This window comes from Trachymyrmex septentrionalis, unplaced genomic scaffold (genome assembly GCF_001594115.1).
Source record: "Trachymyrmex septentrionalis isolate Tsep2-gDNA-1 unplaced genomic scaffold, Tsep1.0 scaffold87, whole genome shotgun sequence".
Taxonomy (NCBI): Eukaryota; Metazoa; Arthropoda; class Insecta; order Hymenoptera; family Formicidae; genus Trachymyrmex; species Trachymyrmex septentrionalis.
In genome coordinates this window covers 2,247,700-2,270,587 of record NW_017306059.1, presented here as the reverse complement: position 1 = coordinate 2,270,587, position 22,888 = coordinate 2,247,700, and the positions used below count along the sequence as shown (strand labels likewise).

The window sequence follows — 22,888 nt, the reverse complement described above, 5'->3', positions numbered from 1 at the left end:
ATTTGAATATGCGATATAAGATTCTTTGAGTGAGCAAATCGATATAATACTATTTTCAAGAAAGCTTTCTTTAAAAAAACAAAACTTTTCAAAGATATTTTTGTTTTCGAATATTCGATTCTACAAAATCATAGTTTGACGTTTTAATTTATAAATGCAACGTCAAGACAGAGTTCAACTTTTAAAACAAGATATTTGTCTTTATTTTTTTACAAATAACGCAATGTTAAATACGCTTGCAAAATTTTGAACAACAAAGAATATTCTCTTTGGAATGACGTCTTAAAAAAAAAAACAAATTTACAAATTTCTCATGATGCAAATTATATATAAAATGAATATATAAATATATTAAATATGAAAATAAATAAAATTGATATAAATAAGATTTTCAACTAAACAAATCAATCTTCGAAGACATGGTATAGGATCATGCCTTGAACAATTGCGAGCATTCTCATCTGTACTGTACCTGTCTCTCGGCCGTTTTACGCCGGCCGGCGTAGGAATACACGATCGCTTATGACATCATCAATCCGTATTCTGGACCGCGGTCACGCCCCATCCTCCACACTGCACTCCTTAGAGCTTTAACTCTTTTTTTCCTCCCCCGTGATTATGTAAATAGATACTATGTTCATTATCGCATGGTAAAAATTCCGCGATCGCGAAGAAGCCACCACTGATTTTTAGCTTCGCAAACTTCGATTTCGAATGTCACGCGGGCGTGCATTGTGTAGCCAATCGTGCCTCGGCATCAAAATACAGAGAAATTCAAATAGCTGAGAACGTGATTGTACTCTTAGTTTGTAATTTTTCAAATTTTATTTCACGTTGGACCACTTCGATTATTACTGCAAAGATTTCGATCGGTAAAATATATCTTACGTATTCTACATAATTAATATTTTTTTCGTTTACATTTCTCTTTTATGGGATGTAATAACAAGCACATCACAAAAAAAAAGAAAGAAATTGTAGTAATCGACTTAATAAATTTCCTACGAAAAGTGGTTTTACTATTAATTTTTAATACGACTGTAGAGTGGATAATTTTTTAGTTTTGCGTAACAATACATATATCGGAATTTCATGTATGCGAAATTCATATATATAAAATGCGTACGTTTGATATATACAATCTTAAACTTATGTGACTTATGTATAATCTTGCAACTCCGCCTTTATCCCTTGCGGTCTTGACAAGAGTAATGCACTATATCACCATTGGGATATCTCGCAAAAGCGCTAAGGAAACAGAACTGATTAGTATTATAAATGATTTATGTCAATTTATGAGACCCTTATTCTATAATTCTTTAACAGTATCATTGCAATATCAATGTGTATGTTTTATATATGTTATGGTAAGCAAACTATGCAATAATAATGTAACGATACAGACGTTGTCGTTAAAAATTACAGAATAGGGGCTTTAAATATATACGTGCGATAAATACTTTAAATACTTTAAATAATAAGACACATATACGAACCTTTGGTTACCAAATCGTTTTTTACAAACTGGACATATATTAAATTCTGTCATGAGGACACTCTGTGATTCGTAATGCATTCGTTGCTCCTGCACTTGTAAATGTTCCGCGTAAAGCAGCCCTTTGAGAACTTGCGTTCTCCGCCTTGCGTTTAAGTTATTCTGTAAGCTAACTTCCAGGAAATGTTTTATTCTACCAATAGGAACGGAATCTGGTAACACCTCCAGGACTTTCATAGGATTTATCTTCGAGGCGTGCTCCTCTAACAATCGAAGAGCCATTTCTAAATCTGGTTGCGTCGTTCTTTGAATTTCCAGATTACAACCTTAAAGAGTAAAAATAATTATATATACGTGACATTATATCAAATAAATTTTGTTTATGTCACTACTTACCAGCCATCAAAACTCCTTCATTGTCGGGTTTCAATAACTGCTGAATTAGCAAAACGTATACTTCGTCAGCATTATCCGTCTGCTTTGGTTTTTCCAATGTACGGTCTTGATCTTAAAGTATATAATATGCAAATAATTATATATTACTTTTATACGATTAATACTGAATATTTTAAAATCCACTTACTTTGATACCTTGTATATACATTTTGGCAATATTGTATTGCGCGTGGTATATCATTTAAAAGGCTTATGTATATCGATATGGCTTGCTGATGACGACCGAGTCGTCCAAGTATAATTGCACGTTCTTCGAACAAACTGTCAAATGGAAAATGCACTAATATTGTTTCCGGTGTATAATGCATCGATTTCTCTAGAAATTGTTGTAATTTCTGTCGAATGTGTTGCGAAATTTCTTTCTCCGCTGGCGTTGCATTTGCATTCATAGAAGCTAAACACTTTTCTTTGTACTGATGTATCAAAACATTATGGAATAACGGATTGGTGTCTTCCCAAACATGTACTACATGTTCCAAGTATTGTATCACTAAGTCTTTGTGAAAACGTAGGAGGTAATCCAATATCTTTGGTCTAGGTAAATGTTCAACTTCCTACAAATGCAACAAAAAATGCATAAAGGAAAATATTAAATGTGGAAACAGAACAAAAAAATACCTGTATATCTTCCATAAATATTCTAAGGCCTTGTTCAGGATCCTCTGTTAAAACCCATCCGGCAAACTTTAATATTAGATCCATGTGATCTTTGCCGAGATGTTGCAAATACTGTATAGTTCTCTCAGTGCCTTTCAGACTAGAATCGTTTTCCTTTGCGTGTTTCTCCAGTAACTCCAACGCTTTCTTGTGTTGTCCTTTGGTTTGATATAATATAATAAGCTCCGGATATTTCTGATGCATCAATAAAGTTTTCTCAGCTTCTGCCAAATGACAGTGATTCAGTCTAAGTAAAGGAGCTACCAAGGCGTCAGTGGTCTAAAACAAATTCCATTCAATGTTTATTCCGTGTAAACAGCAAGGAACTTCTTCCATGTATAGATTTTTATTATCCTTCTTCTCTTTTACCTGTAAATAACATTTTAAAAGGGTCGTATCTATAATCTTTAGAAGCTGCTCCGTAGCTACAGCGGTTAAATTTTTTTCTCCATTTACTCCATTTTTTTCCTTACTAAGTTCTTTGTCCTTCGCCATTAGCTTATGCCTGACTTCAGTTAAAAAAACTATCAATGCACGTAAGCCCTTTTCTAAATCATGATCTTGCAGCTTTGGCAAACTGGGTGCTGGTTCATTGAGTTCATGAGTATTGGTCGAAGGTGTAACTAAATCTGGAAACAATCGTATCACCTCATATGGATCAGTTCCCAGTTTCAAGAATAAATCCATTGCCTCTTGGAACCGTTTATTATAAAACAGATGATGCGCATACAATGTTTGTATTTTATACGTTTGTTTGGCTTTCTCCTCATCTGTTATGTCTGATAAATTCTAAAATATTAATAATATTGCATATATAAAAAATGAATTATAATTTATGTTAATATTAGATATAAGTAACGTACAGTTAATTTTAATGCCAGCTGAAACTGATTTTGCTCCAGCAAAGTTCTAATTTGTAAAGTAACATCAATTGCATTGACACACCAAATTTGACTAATGGATGCCACAAAGACTCTCCCTTGTTTGCATCGATATATAAGTCTAGCTTTATTTAAATCCTTTATTGTCTGAATATGTAGACATCCTTCCAATGTATACACTTCCAATCTATCGTGCACGATACCAAGTAAGTAAGGATCATCCCATGCTAAAATGTTACAAAAAAATTTGATTAATTATAATTAAAGAGAGAAATAATAATGATAGTCTATTCTGTTGATGATACCTATTGCGTTAGGCGAATCTGACCATTTTACTGGATTGTGTTGAACCAATTCTCCTTTTGTATCCATGATAAATGATTGAGAATCTTTGCCCAGGACAAAAGAACTATCTGATAGTTTCGTAATACTTGGTTCTGGAGATTTACCAGTGGGAAAGAGCTCCTTAGGTTTATCGTTTAGGTCGAAAATCGTATAGGACAATCCACGAAATCCTAATATTAATGTTTCGCCGCACCTCAATAATTAATACAAATTGATCAAAATAGAGGCATATGCTGTAGCATTTCAATAATTGTTCAGAGTGTGTTACCATGACAATTGACGAGGTATATCTGGCACTGTTAACTCAAAATTGTTAAATTCTTCAAACTTCTTTCCCTTCCAATAATACAGCTGTAATTTACGTTTGACAGCGACACATAAACGAACCACAGTGTTCTTTTCTCCTGTTAGGCTTTCGGTCGACTGAATTTCCAGAGTAAACAAAGTGGCACCGCGAGTCTTTGGTAATTGACATATTTGTTGAAAGTTTGGTGAATTTAAATCATGAATGCATACAATGTTATCTAAAATTTTCCTCAATTAGACTGAGAGACAGAGGTAATAATTATCAATTAACTCATGACATCAAGTATACCTGTTAGGATGATCAATAAATTATATTCCGGCACAACATCTATCTGATTGATGCGTTTTTTGTTAAAATTTTTGCTATGACGTAACAATTCTAGTTTATGACTGTCGTCAAACACCACTGGAACATTGTACATAAGAAGATGACCTTCCCTCGTGCCTATTAGTAAGTTGTCATCTAAAACAATTAAAAATTCAATAAATGATCTGTCTATTCACAGGAATTCTCTTGATAATCGCACCACATGATCAACCAAGATTTATCTCTTACCGTAAGCAGCCATAGACTCAATTTGCACAGTGATATTTAATATAGACGTTTCTTCGTAAGCGTCGTGCATCGTTGCGGTTTAAAAAAAAAATATCACACTTTATCAAATGAATTTTTCGAACTGTTGACGATACTCAAGTTGTTGGTTGACAACACATCAGAGTGCATTCTATTGCATTCTCCTACATTCTAAATGATTTTTGACTGGCGTTTGACAACCATCGCACAACAATCACAGAATCGTAGTTGAGAACAGACCTTTAATAGTTTTGAGGATTTAGCTTAACATCGCTTGTCCAATCAGCGTCCCGTGATCTTGCGTGACTTTTGAACGTCACATTCATATATAAAAGTTTCTATTATTTTCCTCTTTTTTTTATTATTCCGGCCTCCTCACAAAAGAGCTGCGTTTCGTAATTTACTGTAAATCTTTTTTGCAAGTTTTTTTTATACCATAATGCATATTTACATCATAAGTCCGTTCGCGTTGCTTGCACTTTTTACACTCAGCATCTTAGCTTTCTCTCTTTTCAACGCCTAAATATATATCTATTTTATTTTAAGTTCAAAATTTTGGGTGATTTCGAACAACGCAATAGACCTCATGATAGTTTAATAATTCAAAGATAGTATATGATAGTAATAGACAGGTGTGGTCATGTGGTGAAAGTTGTAGTTGTATGGGAAGCAGAAAATAAATAGTATTGCGTAAAAAATGATGAAGCGTGTTGCCGTGGTACGTAATTGTAAAAAAGTTATAAAATATAATAAAGAATCTTAAATTTGTATTTCTATCGTCGATTATCTTTTCCAGATTGACATATAGTCTTTTTTTCTTTTTATAGCTGCGATCTATTATACTTTTACAATTATTAAAGTGAAATATATTAAAGTACATAATTACATAATAAATCTTATTAAATGGAGAAAAAGAGATAAGATATACGAAAAGTTTAATTATTACAAACAAGCAGTTGTAATGTTTATTATTTCTAGTTGAATTGTTTGTACTGTTTAGTCTTTCTCTTTTTTCTTTCTTATATCTATACAGTGCTGGGATTTACTTGTACATTTCGACCGATTTTCAATCTTTTCTGATCCCTTACTTCACCAACCCACGCGCAGCCTAAATGTCGATCGGTGCGCGGGTTAATGAAGTAAGGGATAGAAATCAAATTAACAATTGGCCGAAATGTAAATGTAAATGAAATGCAAGTAAATCTCAGCATTGGTCTATAGGTATAACTTTAAACATAATTAAAACATAGCCCGGAAAAAAATATTATATATATGGACATATTTTATATATAATTATATATTATATAATTGTATTGTATATAAAATATGTCAAAATGTTTTATATAATTATATATGAAACAGTTTTTCCCGGGAATTTAACATAATTTTTATTCTTTGGACTTCATACTCTATTTTTCCTTTTTTTTTTCTTTCCAGTAACTAGTTATAAAAAGAAAATAATTATAAAATAATTTTTAACATTACATAGATATATATTTTAGGCATATTATATATTATATATATAGATTAGGCTTTTTTTGTATAATCTTTACAATTTTTTAACTTATGTTATTTAACAAATATAACACAAAAATATCATGGAATACTGATAACCCATGGCATGTAATGGTCAAGTCCCTTAAAATTGACCTGGCATATAATGTATTTATTTTAAATATATAAGTATAAGAATATGTAAAGCATAGATTTAGAAATCTTAATAAATAATATTGCTATTCAGGTAACTGATGGGAACAAGGGTATCGGCTTTGCCATTGTCAAAGCCCTCTGCCAACAATACGATGGAAATGTTTATTTGACAGCTCGCGATACCACCCGCGGCCTGAATGCTGTCAGTGAATTAAAAAAACAAGGTTTGGATCCAAAATTCCATCAATTGGATATCAATGATGATAACAGTGTTAATACATTCCGGGATTATTTGAAAAATACATATGGTGGCCTCGATGTGCTGGTTAACAATGCTGCCATAATGTTTCAAGTAATTAAAGATACATTGCTGTAGTAATTAATAATATAGTAGTTAATAATTAAAGACATTATTGATATAATAAACGCAGTATACGACAAATAGTCATTTCTAATTATTTTCTATTTATTTTCAAAAATGCGATTATTTCTAAAAAGAATAACTTGATTTTAAACAGAGAAAAAATATATTGCTTCCTATTGTTTGGATATAAACTGAATAATAGCTGAATGATTTTGTAAAAATCGAGAAGATATATTGAAATTTACTTATTACAGAGTGATGCTATGGAGCCTTTTGGATTCCAAGCAGAAGAAACTATAAGAGTAAACTACTTCAGCTTGCGTAGAATGTGTACTGCTCTTTATCCATTACTCAGACCGCACGCCCGGGTGGTTCATGTCTCGAGCAGTTTTGGATGTCTATCACAAATTACTGGTGATGACTTAAAAAAGAAATTAACCAATCCAAATTTGACTGAAACAGAATTGGATAAAATCATGCATGAATTTGTCGAGTAAGATTTAACATTTTTTTAAAAACAACTGTATTGATTATACATTAATTTGTAAAGATTTTTCAAGATTTATATTCTTATGTGTGGATTTATTTCCAGTGCTGCAATATCTGGTACGCATTTACAAGTCGGGTGGTCAAATTCAGCATATGCGACGAGTAAAATAGGCGTTAGCGCCTTAGCTGGTATTCACCAATCCATGTTCAATGCGGATCCCCGAGAAGACATTGCGGTAAATGCTGTACATCCTGGTTACGTAGATACTGATGCTACTTTGCATAAGGGAATTTTGACACCAGATCAAGGGGCTGTAGCTCCTGTTTACTGTGCATTGTTGCCGAAAAGTACAGAGATAAAAGGAAAATTTATCTGGTACGATAAGACATTAGCAGATTGGAAGTAAGCATATGTAACATAGGTAAACTGGTTTGTACCGCTCCTATAATGCATAACATGTTCAAATACATAAATAAATTATGTGGATATTAAATAAACTATATCTATAATATAAATTTAATAAAAAAATAAGGTAAAGCTAGAAACATATAAAAAATTATTAAATTATATTAAATAAATAAACAATAAACGAATCGGCCAATCACAGAGAACGTAAAGTAGAGAACGTAAAGTAAGCTGTTTCGCTCACAGTAAGTATATCTTACTGCATATATCATGTTTTTTTTTATGTGTTTCTGGTTTAAGGATAACGAAGAACTCACAAAAAGTACAAAGACTATTTTGTTACAAATGTCTTTTATATTTTAAAATAACTGAATAAAAATATATATTGAATGTTACATTATTACCCACGTTTTTTTAAAAAAATTTGTGAATAACACAAAACGATTCCATATATTATTTCTATACTAAATACAAAATATATGTAGTAATTATAAAGAGAAGAAATGGATTCTTAATATAAGCAATATATTTAATAAAATTATGAGCTATCTTGCTTGAGCATTCATTGCTTCCCTTCGTGCCGCTTCAGTTAAAAGATGGATATCTACCTCATCCACTGGAAGTTGTACATATCGTACCACAGATCCACGGATAAAGCAATTTTTTACCGATAACTGCAATTTAATATACAATTCGTTAATTTTATTTAATTGCACATTAATTTTAATGACTACATTGCATGTCTATCATTGATGATTCAATTTGCATAATCCTTCCATTCATATGAAAAAAAGAGGTTTTAGTCAAATTGATAAACTACGATATTTCGTAGCTTATGAGATGTCGATCAAAAGTTTCCATAGGTATAAAGTCTTCTGTGTTTAAAAAAATGGACAAATTCATTGTAGCACCATTTGAAAATTGTTATTTTGAATCTAATTGTATTAAAAATACTTGCCTTTATCTACAGTTTGTTTTTTAACTATATAAGCAAAAAACCACTTATATAATCACATGTATGTCTATTATTGAGATTCATATCTCAGTATCTGTACAAGGAAAAGGATAGTATGCTTCTAAATATGTATATTGGTATGTACGTATTTGCGTCGGTAGCTACTACATTAGTATATCTGACATTTTTATGTACGATTATATATAAATGTCTACACAATTGAAAAAACAAACTGTACTGTAGATATAAGTACTTTTCAATTTGTTTAAATTTAAAGTAGCAACTTTCAGAAATGTATCCATTTTTTTAAACACAGTTATGCTTTATGAAGACTCTCTTTTAATCACTCTCACAAGCTATAAAAAATGCCTTCCATTATTCATTACCAATATTGAATATCTATAGTATACATACATAACATAAAATATAGATTTTCAGTGCTCAGAGTAAATAACCAAAATATCATAGTTTCAGCTAATTTAATTAAAATCTTTTTCTAAAAACAATTAATGCAAAATCTTTTATATGATAATGTCAATAGTAATTACCATATGAGGATACTTCTCTGAATCTGTTACACTAATGTCAGCCAATTTTATGTTTAGATACTGATCGACAGAATATAACGTGCCGCAGATACTAAAACAAAATATCACATTGCATAATGTGTGTGATGGCCAGTCATACTACACTAAATTTGTACACATTAAAGGCTGTTTTAAATAAAGTATCTAAATGCAGTAACATAATAAAAAAAACTCAACTTTGACAGTAAAATAATACAAGTATATTCTGTTAAATAACATAATATCATCTAATCATTTAAAACATTTATATACTTTTACACTTAACTTTATTAATGTCATGTATAATAGCTTTTAATATTATATTAATTTAATGTAAGGCGGAATTTGCTCACAATCAGTGTTGCTCAAAAAACATAATTATGTGATAATGTCTTACCTGAGATCATTTTTCAATTCGACCACTACGTCCTTTCCGATCAAGGATTTGAAGAAGGAATAAAACAGCTGAAATTAAAAACACGTTCAGTTGAACTTGATACATGCCCAGGTGTTATTCGCATCCAAGAAAAGCCGGATTCTACATGGCTCCTTATTGTGAAAATTTTTATGTTAAGACTTACCATGATAATTCGCGAAAAATCACTGTGATATTCAGTATCGCATACGCTGGTTTACAAATATTTATAATATTAAATGCGTTCCAAACAAATCTCGGCGGTAAAATTATAACCTACATCTATGACCACGAAACATCAATATGAGCAATGCATGAAATAGAATATACATAGAATGGAAACTTTTGAACAATTCGCATAAATATTCAAACAATCATATTATTTGTAACTGCACGACGTATGTACCTTCTGTATTTAAAATAATATCGAAGAAAAAGAGAAAAAATTGAAAATAAAAAAGTTCAATCATAGAAAAAACAAAGTTCGAAGTAAATTATAACATATATTCAGCCTTGTTCATACGGATTCAGGCCGTCGTCCCACAAGCGAAAATTTACAGCAGAACAGAACAGCGCGACCAATCACAACTCTGCAGTCATTACTTAGCTTTCCTTTCTGCGATTGTGATTGATCTTGCTGTTCCGTTCCGCTGTAAATTTCCGCTCATGGGACACACGTGCGGTCTCACATATGATTTTGTATATGCTGTAATTTTATATAATGTATATAACGGAAAAAATCAATCGTTCATGCAACAAAAGCTTAGCATTCTTAACAATATGACTTTAATCTTGACACATAATTTTGTCAAATAGATTCCATACAAGAATTACGCAGGCTGTTTGAATAAAGCTTAAATGTAAACGCATTCACGAAGAAAAACGAAGTTTATATTAGCGTTGTTACATATTAAAATATTTATAGATCTATAAGTAGATATTAAATAAAACAAACGCAATTTTTTGAGATAAATATCTAGTGATTTCTTAATGTGCAATAATATACAATAATATATCACCGCGTGCTGTAATCGATGCCCTTACCAATTGATGCTTCTGCTATAGCTGGCAGGACTTTGGACTTGATCGTCACTGATTAGGGAGCGTTATTTTTTGCAGTTAAATATTGAAGACGAGAGAAAAGAACCCGAAGTTCTGCAATGATGTTTTCCTGCGTCAAGATATTACGGACTACTAGCAAAGTGAGATTCTTCTCGAATTCGTCTTGATTTTTCGTCTTTCATTTGTTTCGTTGATTCCATCCATATGATTCATATATAAGTACATTATGTTCCATTGACTTTGACTTTAAAATTCGTTGTTACGAACGTTTCTTATTTTTATGAAAAGCACAAGATAGAGATAAGTCACTGTTTATAATTGTTAATTACTCCAAATAATTGTATCTTATGAAAAATATAGTCACTTGCAATTCAGTAAATTAGTATACATTGAAAGTTGCTTTATCTAAATAAATTGTGACGTAATGTGCTCAACTTTGACAATGAAATAATACGTGTATATTCTTTCTAAATAACGTGACAATATTATTGTTGATATTTAATCATTTAAAATATTTTTACATTTGCTTTTTGCTAATTTTGATTTTGTGCAGTAGTTTCCAGTATACACTAATCAAGTGTAATGCAAATGTCTGAATTTGTTATTAAACATAGATTTGTAAACATAGAGTTGTTTTCTAATTTTTTTTTAAATTTAATTTAAATGTCTCATAAACTTATTTTCAGTTTGTCTCATTGGCGCGTTACGAATCTACTTTAGTCATTGCAGAGCATAACAATGAAAATCTATTGCCACTCACCTGCAACACATTGACAGCTGCCAAGAAGATCGGCGGCGATATCACAGTATTGGTGGCTGGTACGAAATGCCAAGCAGTTGCGCAGAATGCGTGCAAAGCCAAAGGCGTATCTAAGGTCCTCCTCGCAGACAGCGATGCGTTTAAGGGATTTACTGCAGAATCGTTGACGCCACTTATACTTAAGCTGTACAACGAACACAAATTTACACATATATTAACTGGTGCAAGTGCATTTGGCAAGGCATTACTTCCTCGAGTTAGTTTACAATTTATTCTCTTCTAAGAAATTATACCAACTGTGTCAATTTTATGTTAATTCATAAATCTGTTTAATTGAAGATTGCAGCCAAGTTAGATGTATCACCAATAAGTGATATTATCAACATAAAAGCTTCGGATACCTTTGTACGTACTATATATGCTGGTAATGCCATTCAAACTCTTAAGTCTAAGGATAACATAAAGGTAATATCCGTAAGAGGTACTTCTTTTGAGTTGTTACCTTTGGAAGGTGGAGACGCTAAGTATGAAACTATCCCTACTAACGATTATACTTCAAATCAAGTGCAATACATCAAACAAGAGCTTAGCAAATCCGACAGGCCAGAATTAACATCTGCTAAAGTTGTGATTTCCGGCGGACGTGGAATGAAGTCTGGAGAAAACTTTCAACTGCTGTATACATTGGCAGACAAGCTCAATGCAGCGGTTGGAGCATCCCGTGCCGCGGTTGACGCTGGTTTTGTGCCAAACGATATGCAAGTAGGACAAACCGGGAAAATTGTTGCACCTGTAAGTAAAAAGTTAATTGCTAGAACATACTTTATTGGAATAACTCTCGTCTCAATCTTATTTCAAATACTAATAACTTTATAATTGTGATTTCAGAATCTCTACATAGCAGTTGGAATTTCGGGAGCAATTCAGCATCTTGCTGGAATGAAGGATTCCAAGACGATTGTAGCTATTAACAAGGATCCGGAAGCTCCCATTTTTCAAGTAGCAGATTATGGATTGGTCGCAGATTTATTTAAGGCTGTTCCTGAATTAACGGAGAAGTTATAAATTGCAAACAGGATTCATATAAACTTTATATTTCAAATGATTATTTTTGTATGTTTTATTATATTGTATTATAATGCAGGAATTTTAGAATAAAATTTTTATGATGGTTTTAAAAATCAATTTATAATTTTAATGGTTACAATCTGTTTATATAATGTCAATAAAAATAAGTTGAGTAAAGAGTATTTTCTAATAATAAAAACTACAAAAATTAATAAGATAAAGAGAGGGAAGCCTGATGTACTAATATTACATTATATATATATATAATTACATATTTACGTATGATATATTTAGTAATTACTTTCTTCTTATACAACAAATAAAATGGAAAATAACTTGAACAGAACGTCTAGTGTTGGACGCTGATAACACATCTATTAATTAAGATAAACTGACTTAGGATATATTGACTTTCGACCATTTTGATAAGTGTAAAAAGTGTTTTTCTCATATCTACTATGTTTTCTGTGACAATGTATCAGTAAGGGGCTTCGCACAATAAAAGAACAGGGAATCAGAAACTATTCCACAATACATGATTTCTGATAGGTTGAAATTTTTATTCTCTGTTCTCTGTTTCCCTGTTCCTTTTATTATGCGGAGCCTTTTATACTATTACTTTTGTCTTTATATCTTCTTCTAAATTCATAGTTGCAATACATGTTGATGACGTAGCAAGTTGTGGATACCAATAGGTGCATCCAGAAGCACGAGCGCTTATTGCGCGCCCATTGACATCCACTTGCACCCAATGTTAAACGATGTGGAATGGATTTGAATCGGTTATTATGTGTGTGCTAAAATCAATTATTGTTACGAAATAAAGTGTAATTAAATAAGAAACTAATATACATTAAATACGTTTGCAAAGTGAAAATTTCTTTCTTGCAAGAGTATTTTTAGCTTACAGTAAGTACGTGTCTATCGTTCTACTTAATAAACATTATTAAGGTTATGTTATACACATCTCTGTAAAAAAACGTTTTATAAAACTCAAATTATTTATTGTTACTGGATGTAAATCTCATTTATCAAAAAAATATAATAATTTTATTATTATTTAATTTTAATTTATAGAATATGTGACAAATTTTTATATTTATAGAATATGCAGAATATTCGCCAGTGTGTTAAACAATTAGCATCATATAGCAAATCTGCTATAAACAAGACGAGTATACTATCAAGTGCAACAAATTTTGCACAAACGCCAACATGCAATGTGCATCTTTCTGCAATCTGTAGATTTAATTCTAAATATAAAACTCCGACGAGATTTTTAGATTATAATAAAACTATATTTCCACCTCAAAAACTAGGTGAAGAGAGAAGACCTGCTGTAAGTTATATTGTGTATGTGTACTAAATATTGGTTATTATTAAGTTATTGATTATTTCATCCTTGCACATTGTTTTTTAGTATGTATGTCATATGAAAGCCAATATAAAATACAGTCCGAAGAAAATGTTGTATATCGCAAGCTTTGTACGAGGAATGTCTGTGGACGAAGCTGTAAAACAATTGAGTTTTATGTATAGGAAAGGCGCTGAGATTGCAAAGGAAGTTATATTGGAAGCTCAACGTTTGGCTGTAGAGGAACACAACATTGAATTTAAAAGTAATTTGTGGGTCGGTGAGTATATGAATCAATCAATATTTGAGATTTCTGTTTTATGTATTCTCTCTCTCTCTCTCTCTCTCTCTCTTATGTACTAAACTTTTTAATCATTCGATTAATATCAAGGAAATAATTATTTCTTGTGCAGCGGAATCATTCAGCACCAAAGGTGTTGTAATAAAGGGTATGCGACGACATGCTAGGGCACGTATGGGAATTGTGCATTACAGATATTGCCACTATTTTGTACGCTTGGAAGAAGGATCGCCACCTAAGCACTATTATCTGCCATATCCCAAAACTGGCGAGGAATTGTTAAACGATTGGATGAAGCAGTTGCATATGCGCAAAATACCGAATTCTTTGTAATATTAGAAATATGATTATAATACAATACTGTAAATATATCATTTGAGAACTATTTATAAACCATATATATCAAAGGTATATCTTTCAGCACTTATTTCATTTTTATAGCGATTCATTAATGTGCTATATTTCTCTAAGATTGTAACTTGCAACAGATCTTTCTTCACCTGAATTATTGAAATGGAAATAAAGTCTTGTTATAATCTAGAAAGGGTTTTGTATTTAATCAAATTGGTTTTGTTATATGACGCTAAATACTTAACGCATTGATGAATACTTTGCAATCTGTAAATATAAAAATTTGCTATATATTAACTTCTATAAAATACAAATTATAATTTAATGATGGTAAAATTATTACAATATATTTAACTTAATGTAACGAAAATATAACAAAGTCCAAAAGATTGAGATGTGTAAAACATAAATTAAAATATGTTAATGTTTTATTTTAAATCATACATTGATACAATAATGTGAAATTGTGCTCCATTATATTAATATTGTGTAGCCATAAAGATATTACACAAAAGAAAATGACAGATTTTATTCCTTAAGCAGAAGTGATATCTTTATTTATCATCTGCAAATGTGTTAATTTACAACTTTAGTTTAGTTCTCCTCCAGTGACGCCTTTTTGCATTATACCTAAAAACATACATACAAAATTAGTTTTAATGCACAGACCTTCAATATTTATATAATATTATTACAACAATTTCTAGTAGGTAATCTGTTATTTTTTATTCCATATTTTACCATATGATTGAACTCTAATGTAGCTAAAATATTGCAATGCTGCTGTAATATTAGAATATTCTAAACTTCATGAATATATGCCAAAAGTAATTATCAAGAATTGAAATATTTCTATTTTTTAATATGTTATAAAATAAGTATTTTATAATAATCTCATGTGTTACATCCATAGTAAACAAATCACAATCCACACAACGATAACTTAAATTCTTAAAACAATCTATCAAATTACGAGACCCCCCTTTAAATAAAAGAAAACATTTAATTCTTATTAAATCTTATTCAGATTGATGTTTTAATCTTTGCTCGCAATTTAAAACTATAATTCTATTTTCATTTTGATACAAATACTATATAATAACGTTATAGCAACGCTTGTGCAATTATGTGCAAGGAGAAAACGAGCGACGTTTATAACCAATGCAAGGAATTGAAGCAAGTATCCGTGTGCATCTTAAATATTAAGTAAGCATTTCTTTGTGCCATACAAATATGAAATATATTCGCTAATCAGACATGAACTTACCGGATAGTATTACCGGTCCGCATTCTCACCCATTGAGGAATCGGTCTATTTTGCTTCAACTTTTTCGCAAGCTTTCGCTTGATAATAAATGTCTTGTGAGCCGACTGAAACAAATACACAACAAATTCAGAGTCTATAGATATGATTTTTAAATGTTTTTATATAAAAGAAGATAGGATTGCGAGAAAGTAAATGGATATATCGAGAATATGCATAAACTCACCATCGTGTCTATTTACACTTCTGTGGAAACACGACAAGTGAAAGAGCAAAGCGGTTAAAAAATGAACATGGACATATACGCGGTTAAAATATTTTCTAGAAGGACGTTCGGTACATAGTTATAGATTCCCTTCTGAATGGATCCACCAATCACAGCTGAGAATTCTGCAAAACCATTGACTGTGTTCAGTGGACTCAACAGTTGAGTGAGTGTTCGTTGTTATTGGTATATTCTTTTAGATCATCCAATCAGCATTTTAGATCTGGAAGAATGCATCAATAGCAGCGAGCGCTTCAACTGTTGAGTTTGCTGAACGCAGCTGTTCGAGACTGTAATTCGTAAACATAACGAACTTATAGATGGCACCAAAATTATTTAAAATGTGGCTCCAGGGATAAAGCAAAATTATTCTTTGAATTATTTTTTTATTCTTTTATTTGCTCCAAGGAATTATATAATATTGCGAATAATTTTTTGTTTTTCTTTTGGATTTTCGTGTATTTTTATTGTTAGCTTATTTTTTTTAGCTGAACTTCTTGCACGGTTTATCTTTTCTCTATTTCTGTCCAACATAAAGAGAAAAGGAAGAAAGATAAACCGTGCAAAAATTTTAGCGTTAATTTTAATGTTTATTCTCTTTAGAGCCCGTTGTTCCACTTTTTGGTAAAATTTATCTGTTGGGTAAGCAAGATTACCCAATCACATGCGCGGATTGCCAGATTTACCTAATAAGTAAAATTTACCAAAAGATGGAACAATCGGGCCAGAATGATTTGTTTATACTCTTTCAGAGGAAAAAACGAGCGAAACATATGAGTGCAGAAGTTGCAAATAAAACGAACAGACCCGTGGCCATCGCTCGATAGCCAATCCGCGTTCAACAAGTACCAATAAGAATGACTGTACGATATTCTGATTCAGAAGAGTCGATTGCTCACGGAACATTCGAGTTTTCTGGAGATTATTTTGCAAATTGCTTTGAAATTCTTCCTCGGCGTACATACAGCTGACTCGTTAGTGTGACAAGGAATTGTATTAGCAAGCGATGAATTAATCATTAACAGCGACTATCCTCATCCCGTATCTCATCTCGTCTGCATACAACTCAGTTGTGACGATGCTCGTGACGTAACTAAATTAGTACTGAATTATTATAATGGAGTGTCAGGCCTGAAGGTTCACGCCTCGCGATTTATTTATTATTCTGCCCTGTCACTGTGACCACGAGCGAGCACACTTGAATTTTGGTTCGGGACACCTCGGAGCGACGAACAGTAAAAATGGACAGCAACAAGGACGAAGCGGAGCGATGCATAGAACTCGCAGAGCGATTTATGCGGGAAAGAAAGTACGAGGAAGCCGAAAAATTCATTCGCAAAGCTCAGAAGCTTTATCCGACCAAGAAGGTGGACGGTGAGCCTGAGATTTTCATACAGTCCGTTCAACGCACTATTGACGCGAGAATGTTAATTTTCGCATAATTTTTGCATGTGAATGTACTGCAGACTTTTAAGTTTGCCTATGTTGATTTGTCCCAAGTTTCTTGTATATATATTTTAATTTATTATCTTGTCTATTATTTTTCTTATTTATCTTTTTACATGATGATTAGTTTTATATTTATAGCTGGATTTAGTGAAATCAAAACATCTTTCATTCTGACTATTTTATATTAATATATAAATAATTTTATATTAACTTACATATAATATATTATTTATATATTATGTAAATATTATATATATATATAATATATGTATAATAAAATTATTTTTTTCTCCTTTGTTCCAATACTTGATCTTCTTTCGTTTTTTTATTATTTATATTATAATGAACTTACTCTATTCACGAATTTGTTGTTTTTACATTATCCACATACATTTAGATAAAATAAAACTTATTTTATGCAAGAGTACACACGTTTCTTCTTTTTGTCAGAATGATGATGGTTATAGGAATCAAATAATTATATTTGTAGAACTGTTGGCGGAAGTGACAGTACTCTCAAAGCAGAACCAGAAATCTGAGACGACTGAACCTAATGTTAGAAAGCGGCAAAATGTAGCTAAAGACAGTACATATTCCCAGGGTAACTCAGAGTATTCCAAAGAACAGTTGGAGCATGTAAAGAGGTAGATTGTTTTAATTCAGTAAACTATAATGTATCAGAGCACACTTTCCTTACATTAAAATATCGAAAACTGCAGTCCAATAGAAGAAAAGAAGATACTTATTGTTCTAATTCTTTCCTATTTATGGTAGTAAAATAACATTAGCTAATCAGCGAATGTCTAACAAAGAAAACAATATTTTCTTTGCATTAAAGTGTCATTGTCTAGGAATTGAAACATTTCGATGACTTGCTCCAGTGTATTATAGAGTTCACTGTTTAAAACAATGCAGTTATAATATTTGTGGAATATATATTGTTGTTCATTTATACAATTATAACAATGATACAATTTGGAAAACAAAGTTTTCTAAAAAAAAATGAGTTTGAATGAACTGAATCATTAAAATTTTTTAATATTAATCTCAATATTAAGTAAAATTAAGTAAAAAATTTCAATATTTTTAGTTATATTGTAGTAAATGAGCAATATTTATTTTTTCACGTTTAATCTATATTTTACTTCTTCAATTATCTGTTAATTATTTTAATTATTTTAATTATTATAGTTTAATTATTTTAATTATTTTGTATAAATGATTTAGACGAATTCTTTATTATTGTAGGATAAAGAAATGCAAGGATTATTATGAGATTTTAGGAGTCAGTAAAGATGCTACAGACAGCGACATTAAAAAAGCTTACAAGAAATTAGCACTTCAATTACATCCTGATAAAAATAAAGCACCAGGTGCTGCCGAAGCATTTAAAGGTACATCAAAATATATTTAAAAAATAGAGTTGCGAATATATTTACATGTAAAAAATTGTACAGCTATTGGCAATGCTGTTGCTATTCTTACCGATACGGAGAAACGGAAACAATACGATACATACGGTCCTGAAGAAGAACGAGTGCAGAATGCACACAACCGCCAAGGCCATACACATTACAATTATACCCGTGGATTTGAAGGTAAAAGGTTTAAGAGGATTAAGGAGATTCTCGCACTATTTCCTAATCAATGGATAGTTTGTTCCTAAGAATATGTATAATAATTAAAATAATGGAGTAAAAAGATTACTAATAATATCTTATGCCATTATACATAATTATTGTTAATTTTATATGGTACGGTAAAAGTCAATTGAATTTTTTTCTACATTATTATTGATATTAATTTTTGTATTGCATGTATATTATAGACTCATCATATTTCATCAAACGTGAGAATCTCTTTAAGAGAAAAACTGTATATTCCTGGGATGCGTTCCAACTTGACTCTGTCAACTCTGAGTATCTTTTATCTTTATTCAACATTTGATGACCAACAAGGATAACAATACTCAAGTTGACAGAATTGAATTTTAATCCTGCGTGTGAACTGTAGGTCTTTTAAGGAATAGTCAAAATTTTAAGTAGCTATAACATTACAATTTACTGTTCCAGTATGCTACTGCTATTGTAGGCAGGAAAGTGCATTTGAATCCAAATTTGATTGGTTATTTCCAATATGCTATCCATTATGCGCAACGTTTCACATTGTCTTATTACATCATACGTCTGGTTTTTATTCGTGCACTAGGACTGTCTTTTTCGCTTTCGCCAATTATTAAGTATATACCTATCTCACTTTAAGTCCCAAAAATGTTTCAAACACTAGTTCAGCTTTCAACCACAAAAAAAAAACAGATCCCATGAATCCTATGATACTAAACAATTAGACTATAACAATTTTTGTCAATTTGCTACGATCCTGTGAACAAATGAGTCGTGAGCGTTTCGTAGTTTACACTACGTTAGCAAAAAATATATAACAATATCGAAATCCGGCAAGGAAATTGAACGACTTTTATGATCAAAAGCGAAATATTTTATTATATTCTGAAGCAAAGCTTTAGAAAGTGAGGCAGATAGAGCACTATATAGAAGTAGATACAATGTTAGTAAAAAATAGCGGTTCACACGCAGAGATATACATTGTATAAGTTTATGCATCGAAACATAATCTGTCTCTTTTTTAGCCGATATCACAGCCGAAGAACTATTCAACATGTTTTTTGGCGTTGGTTTTCCACAACAAGAATTTTATATGCGTCGGCCAGGTGGAAGGTGGATGCGGCAGACAGACGCGCAAACGCAACATGCTCATTCTCAGGTAGAGCACAAAAAAATTTGAGTTGTTAGCATAATTTCTAACAATAAGTACTTTCTTAATTTTTTTCATTTATGATGTAACATTTTTCAGCAAATAAATGGATATACCACATTTCTTCAGATGTTACCAGTTCTGTTACTAATAATGTTAACCATGATGAGTAGCTTTTTCATATCCGATCCAGTATATAGTCTACATGCAAGTTCGTAAGTATGATCAACGAATAATTAATACAAATGTAGATTTTTATGGGATAAACTTACGTAATGATTTTTTCCTTACTTATAGGAAATATTCTGTGGCCAGAACAACTCAGGTTTTGAAAGTGCCATATTATGTTAAGGAGAACTTTCATAGTGAATATCAAGGCAGTTTACGTAGGTTAGAAATTTCAATTGAAGAAGAGTTTGTGAGTAACTTGAGACAAACTTGCGCCAGAGAGAAAAATTACAGTACGTATATTTGCTTTATTTATCTCTTTCAATATATTTATTATATTTTTCATTAATACTATGATGCTAATTAACATAAATTTCTTGTAAACGTTCTGAAAATTTTAAATTTATTTTCTATGTAATCTAATAGGGGACAGTATAATGTGGAAAGCCCGTAATTTGGGAGATCAAGATCTGTTCTTTAAAGCTAAAAATCTTGAAACACCTTCGTGTAAAAAACTACAAGACCTGCAAGCATAATATGTAAAACATGTCAACTAAAAATAGAAGTTTTGCGTGTTGTAGATAGATGTATAATATATTTACACATGTATAATTATCTTTGGGTGTATAATGAAAATTTGTTATAAAAAAATACAATTACATATAAAATGTCTTTATACACGCAGAGTAAATCAGTATATTTCAATGTCCAACACACCAAACATATTTGGACTGCTCTAGCCGTTCATTCTGTGCACAAATTTTTAATTGCATGATGAACGATTGCTATGTAAAATAAATGAAGTTTTAATCTTTATTTATATATACAACTTGAGTGAAAAAATATATGTGTAAGAAATCTCTTTTTGTTTGTGACATGCAATAATTTCTATTCTCTCAAAACAAATGTATAAATATACTGATATATATAAGTAAATATATATCAGTATATGTATAAATATATTGATATATATAAATAAATATAAATCTTAGTTAGAAATATATTTAAAGACTGTTAAAAATTGTCTATAAAAATAAATTAATGTAATATTCGTGTGATTGCCTCTTCAGCTTTTCAAGCAATATTATAATACTAGGAAATATTATTAGGATCTTTCTGAATACTCAATTATTTATAACAAGCAAAATGAAAGCCTAGTACTTGTAAGTACGATTTATAGATGTAATATTGATGGGATAAATATATCATGCATATAACATAATTTCATAGAACACCAGACTTGCGGGTCCAATTTATTTCGTAATAATGCTTTTTCCAATTACAACTGAAAAATTATGAACAAATCTGTAGGTGTCAATGATTTTACTTTTGGAATGTTATTGCACAGCTGATTGTTAAAGTATATGCCTTTCTAGCAACTTTTGAGAATATATACATTTGCGATCATATATGTAGTTTAGTGAAAATGAAAGAAATTTGACAAATATATATTTGAATTTTAATTCTCCGGTTATAATTAATTATGACTTAACTATTTTACTGCCTCTGTATTAAGTTCCATGTATTGATTTTAACATGTACGAAATTTAAGTTTAATTATTTTTACACTGTATGTATATTATGTCAAATTGCTTTTCACTTAAAAATTATTAATTTTAATTTTCTTCTGTCGCAGATAACATATTGATAAGGATTGTTCACAATCCATATTGAGTTCACTATAATTTTAATGTATAAAGTAAAAAATTCAGTATTTCTAGCAGATTCTAATACACACACACACACACACACACACACACATATGCACGTGTGTGTGTGTGTGTGTGTGTGTGTACATATTTATAGAGTTGACATAATTCTCTGATATTTGTGGTTTAAATGTTCAAATCAATGTATCTGGATATATTTCTAGATTTTATTTTGATCTATTTTTTGTTAAGCCTTCCGTCCACGATGTTAGAAATCGGATCGAAATCTCAGATGAAGAAAGAATTGACCAATCGCAATGATCATGTGATCAAATTGTCCAAATGTGATTTGTTTTTTTCTCTGTTTGAAATCTCGGACCGATTTCTAGCATCGTAGACATTGGGCTTTAGACACATCAACAGAATTTTTTAGTAGAAATTAAATCATTGATAAAAATTTGACGATTTACTATGAAAATAATACGAGAAATTATTTGTATGTATATTTGTTGCGTATTATAAAATTGTGTGGTAATAAATAGGAGTTGAGAAAATGATTAAGCTATTTCAAGAATATCCAAATTATAAACCTTAGTTGAAATGATATATAATAGCGTTTGTTTCAATATATAATTATAAATTGTGCAATATACGCTGTATAAATGTTTACAATTATTATATCTATACGATTTTTGCACATACATATTTATGTTACTGCAAATACAAATTGTTTAAAAGATTATGTATATTTATTCCTCGATTTATCCTTTTTTCCTATCTGATTTTATTAATAAAATATTTAATAATTATATATTTTTGAATATGTGACTGAAATGTGTAACAATTATATCTATAATTATTTGTTT

At 30.7% G+C, this 22,888-nt stretch overlaps 7 protein-coding genes across 8 annotated transcripts; 4 read left to right on the top strand and 3 right to left on the bottom strand.

Annotated features, from left to right (window-relative positions):
• Window positions 1-1,016: 1,016 nt before the first annotated feature.
• Window positions 1,017-4,904, bottom strand: LOC108755277 (vam6/Vps39-like protein). Its single transcript, XM_018498196.1, has 11 exons — window positions 4,697-4,904; window positions 4,430-4,603; window positions 4,103-4,358; window positions 3,795-4,027; window positions 3,472-3,716; window positions 2,978-3,397; window positions 2,570-2,887; window positions 2,079-2,505; window positions 1,892-2,002; window positions 1,497-1,821; window positions 1,017-1,248 (listed from the first exon to the last, which is right to left on the bottom strand). The coding sequence occupies exons 1-11, from the start codon at window positions 4,764-4,766 to the stop codon at window positions 1,185-1,187; spliced, it is 2,643 nt and encodes an 880-aa protein (XP_018353698.1). The 5' UTR covers window positions 4,767-4,904; the 3' UTR covers window positions 1,017-1,184.
• A 336-nt stretch (window positions 4,905-5,240) lies between these two features.
• On the top strand, window positions 5,241-7,716 carry LOC108755326 (carbonyl reductase [NADPH] 3-like). The gene is made up of 4 exons (XM_018498255.1): window positions 5,241-5,432; window positions 6,456-6,716; window positions 6,983-7,221; window positions 7,321-7,716. Exons 1-4 carry the CDS (start codon window positions 5,412-5,414, stop codon window positions 7,622-7,624), a joined length of 825 nt encoding a protein of 274 aa, XP_018353757.1. The 5' UTR covers window positions 5,241-5,411; the 3' UTR covers window positions 7,625-7,716.
• A 434-nt stretch (window positions 7,717-8,150) lies between these two features.
• On the bottom strand, window positions 8,151-9,978 carry LOC108755349 (U6 snRNA-associated Sm-like protein LSm2). Its single transcript, XM_018498279.1, has 4 exons — window positions 9,726-9,978; window positions 9,542-9,609; window positions 9,127-9,217; window positions 8,151-8,297 (listed from the first exon to the last, which is right to left on the bottom strand). The coding sequence occupies exons 1-4, from the start codon at window positions 9,726-9,728 to the stop codon at window positions 8,169-8,171; spliced, it is 291 nt and encodes a 96-aa protein (XP_018353781.1). The 5' UTR covers window positions 9,729-9,978; the 3' UTR covers window positions 8,151-8,168.
• Window positions 9,979-10,487: 509 nt separating this feature from the next.
• On the top strand, window positions 10,488-12,520 carry LOC108755307 (electron transfer flavoprotein subunit alpha, mitochondrial). The gene is made up of 4 exons (XM_018498232.1): window positions 10,488-10,761; window positions 11,308-11,637; window positions 11,721-12,173; window positions 12,270-12,520. Exons 1-4 carry the CDS (start codon window positions 10,720-10,722, stop codon window positions 12,444-12,446), a joined length of 1,002 nt encoding a protein of 333 aa, XP_018353734.1. The 5' UTR covers window positions 10,488-10,719; the 3' UTR covers window positions 12,447-12,520.
• Window positions 12,521-13,192: 672 nt separating this feature from the next.
• LOC108755332 (39S ribosomal protein L22, mitochondrial) lies at window positions 13,193-14,522 on the top strand. 2 transcript variants are annotated; one of them, XM_018498262.1, is made up of 4 exons: window positions 13,193-13,358; window positions 13,555-13,788; window positions 13,870-14,083; window positions 14,217-14,522. In XM_018498262.1, the coding sequence occupies exons 2-4, from the start codon at window positions 13,558-13,560 to the stop codon at window positions 14,435-14,437; spliced, it is 666 nt and encodes a 221-aa protein (XP_018353764.1). In that variant the 5' UTR covers window positions 13,193-13,358; window positions 13,555-13,557; the 3' UTR covers window positions 14,438-14,522. The 2 variants fall into 2 exon arrangements, with proteins under 2 accessions (XP_018353764.1, XP_018353765.1); XM_018498263.1 differs by having other exon boundaries at window positions 13,193-13,362.
• A 343-nt stretch (window positions 14,523-14,865) lies between these two features.
• LOC108755341 (60S ribosomal protein L39) lies at window positions 14,866-16,029 on the bottom strand. The gene is made up of 3 exons (XM_018498272.1): window positions 15,946-16,029; window positions 15,723-15,826; window positions 14,866-15,085 (listed from the first exon to the last, which is right to left on the bottom strand). Exons 1-3 carry the CDS (start codon window positions 15,946-15,948, stop codon window positions 15,037-15,039), a joined length of 156 nt encoding a protein of 51 aa, XP_018353774.1. The 5' UTR covers window positions 15,949-16,029; the 3' UTR covers window positions 14,866-15,036.
• A 1,196-nt stretch (window positions 16,030-17,225) lies between these two features.
• On the top strand, window positions 17,226-21,270 carry LOC108755293 (dnaJ homolog subfamily B member 12). Its single transcript, XM_018498215.1, has 8 exons — window positions 17,226-17,358; window positions 17,924-18,077; window positions 18,682-18,827; window positions 18,891-19,031; window positions 20,081-20,214; window positions 20,305-20,420; window positions 20,503-20,666; window positions 20,800-21,270. The coding sequence occupies exons 1-8, from the start codon at window positions 17,226-17,228 to the stop codon at window positions 20,907-20,909; spliced, it is 1,098 nt and encodes a 365-aa protein (XP_018353717.1). The 3' UTR covers window positions 20,910-21,270.
• The last annotated feature ends 1,618 nt before the right edge of the window (window positions 21,271-22,888 follow it).

Bases quoted from the DNA above. Each gene is read 5' to 3' on its own strand.
- LOC108755332 (XM_018498262.1), top strand. From the start codon at position 13,558: ATGCAGAATATTCGCCAGTGTGTTAAACAATTAGCATCATATAGCAAA. The intron at 13,789-13,869 runs GTAAGTTATATT...ATTGTTTTTTAG, and splicing joins GTGAAGAGAGAAGACCTGCT to TATGTATGTCATATGAAAGC. The intron at 14,084-14,216 runs GTGAGTATATGA...TTTCTTGTGCAG, and splicing joins TAAAAGTAATTTGTGGGTCG to CGGAATCATTCAGCACCAAA.
- LOC108755307 (XM_018498232.1), top strand. From the start codon at position 10,720: ATGATGTTTTCCTGCGTCAAGATATTACGGACTACTAGCAAA. The intron at 10,762-11,307 runs GTGAGATTCTTC...ACTTATTTTCAG, and splicing joins TATTACGGACTACTAGCAAA to TTTGTCTCATTGGCGCGTTA. The intron at 12,174-12,269 runs GTAAGTAAAAAG...TTGTGATTTCAG, and splicing joins CCGGGAAAATTGTTGCACCT to AATCTCTACATAGCAGTTGG.
- LOC108755349 (XM_018498279.1), bottom strand. The intron at 9,218-9,541 runs GTAAGACATTAT...ATTTTGTTTTAG, and splicing joins GAATTGAAAAATGATCTCAG to TATCTGCGGCACGTTATATT. The intron at 8,298-9,126 runs GTAATTACTATT...ATTAAATTGCAG, and splicing joins CAGAGAAGTATCCTCATATG to TTATCGGTAAAAAATTGCTT.
- LOC108755341 (XM_018498272.1), bottom strand. The intron at 15,086-15,722 runs GTAAGTTCATGT...GTATGTTTTTAG, and splicing joins CGGACCGGTAATACTATCCG to GTATAATGCAAAAAGGCGTC.
- LOC108755293 (XM_018498215.1), top strand. From the start codon at position 17,226: ATGGACAGCAACAAGGACGAAGCGGAGCGATGCATAGAACTCGCAGAG. The intron at 17,359-17,923 runs GTGAGCCTGAGA...TTATATTTGTAG, and splicing joins TCCGACCAAGAAGGTGGACG to AACTGTTGGCGGAAGTGACA. The intron at 20,421-20,502 runs GTAAGTATGATC...CCTTACTTATAG, and splicing joins TATAGTCTACATGCAAGTTC to GAAATATTCTGTGGCCAGAA.
- LOC108755277 (XM_018498196.1), bottom strand. From the start codon at position 4,766: ATGCACGACGCTTACGAAGAAACGTCTATATTAAATATCACTGTGCAA. The intron at 4,359-4,429 runs GTATACTTGATG...GGAAAATTTTAG, and splicing joins TTTATTGATCATCCTAACAG to ATAACATTGTATGCATTCAT. The intron at 1,249-1,496 runs GTTCGTATATGT...CTGTTTCCTTAG, and splicing joins AAACGATTTGGTAACCAAAG to CGCTTTTGCGAGATATCCCA.
- LOC108755326 (XM_018498255.1), top strand. From the start codon at position 5,412: ATGATGAAGCGTGTTGCCGTG. The intron at 5,433-6,455 runs GTACGTAATTGT...ATTGCTATTCAG, and splicing joins TGATGAAGCGTGTTGCCGTG to GTAACTGATGGGAACAAGGG. The intron at 7,222-7,320 runs GTAAGATTTAAC...ATTTATTTCCAG, and splicing joins ATCATGCATGAATTTGTCGA to TGCTGCAATATCTGGTACGC.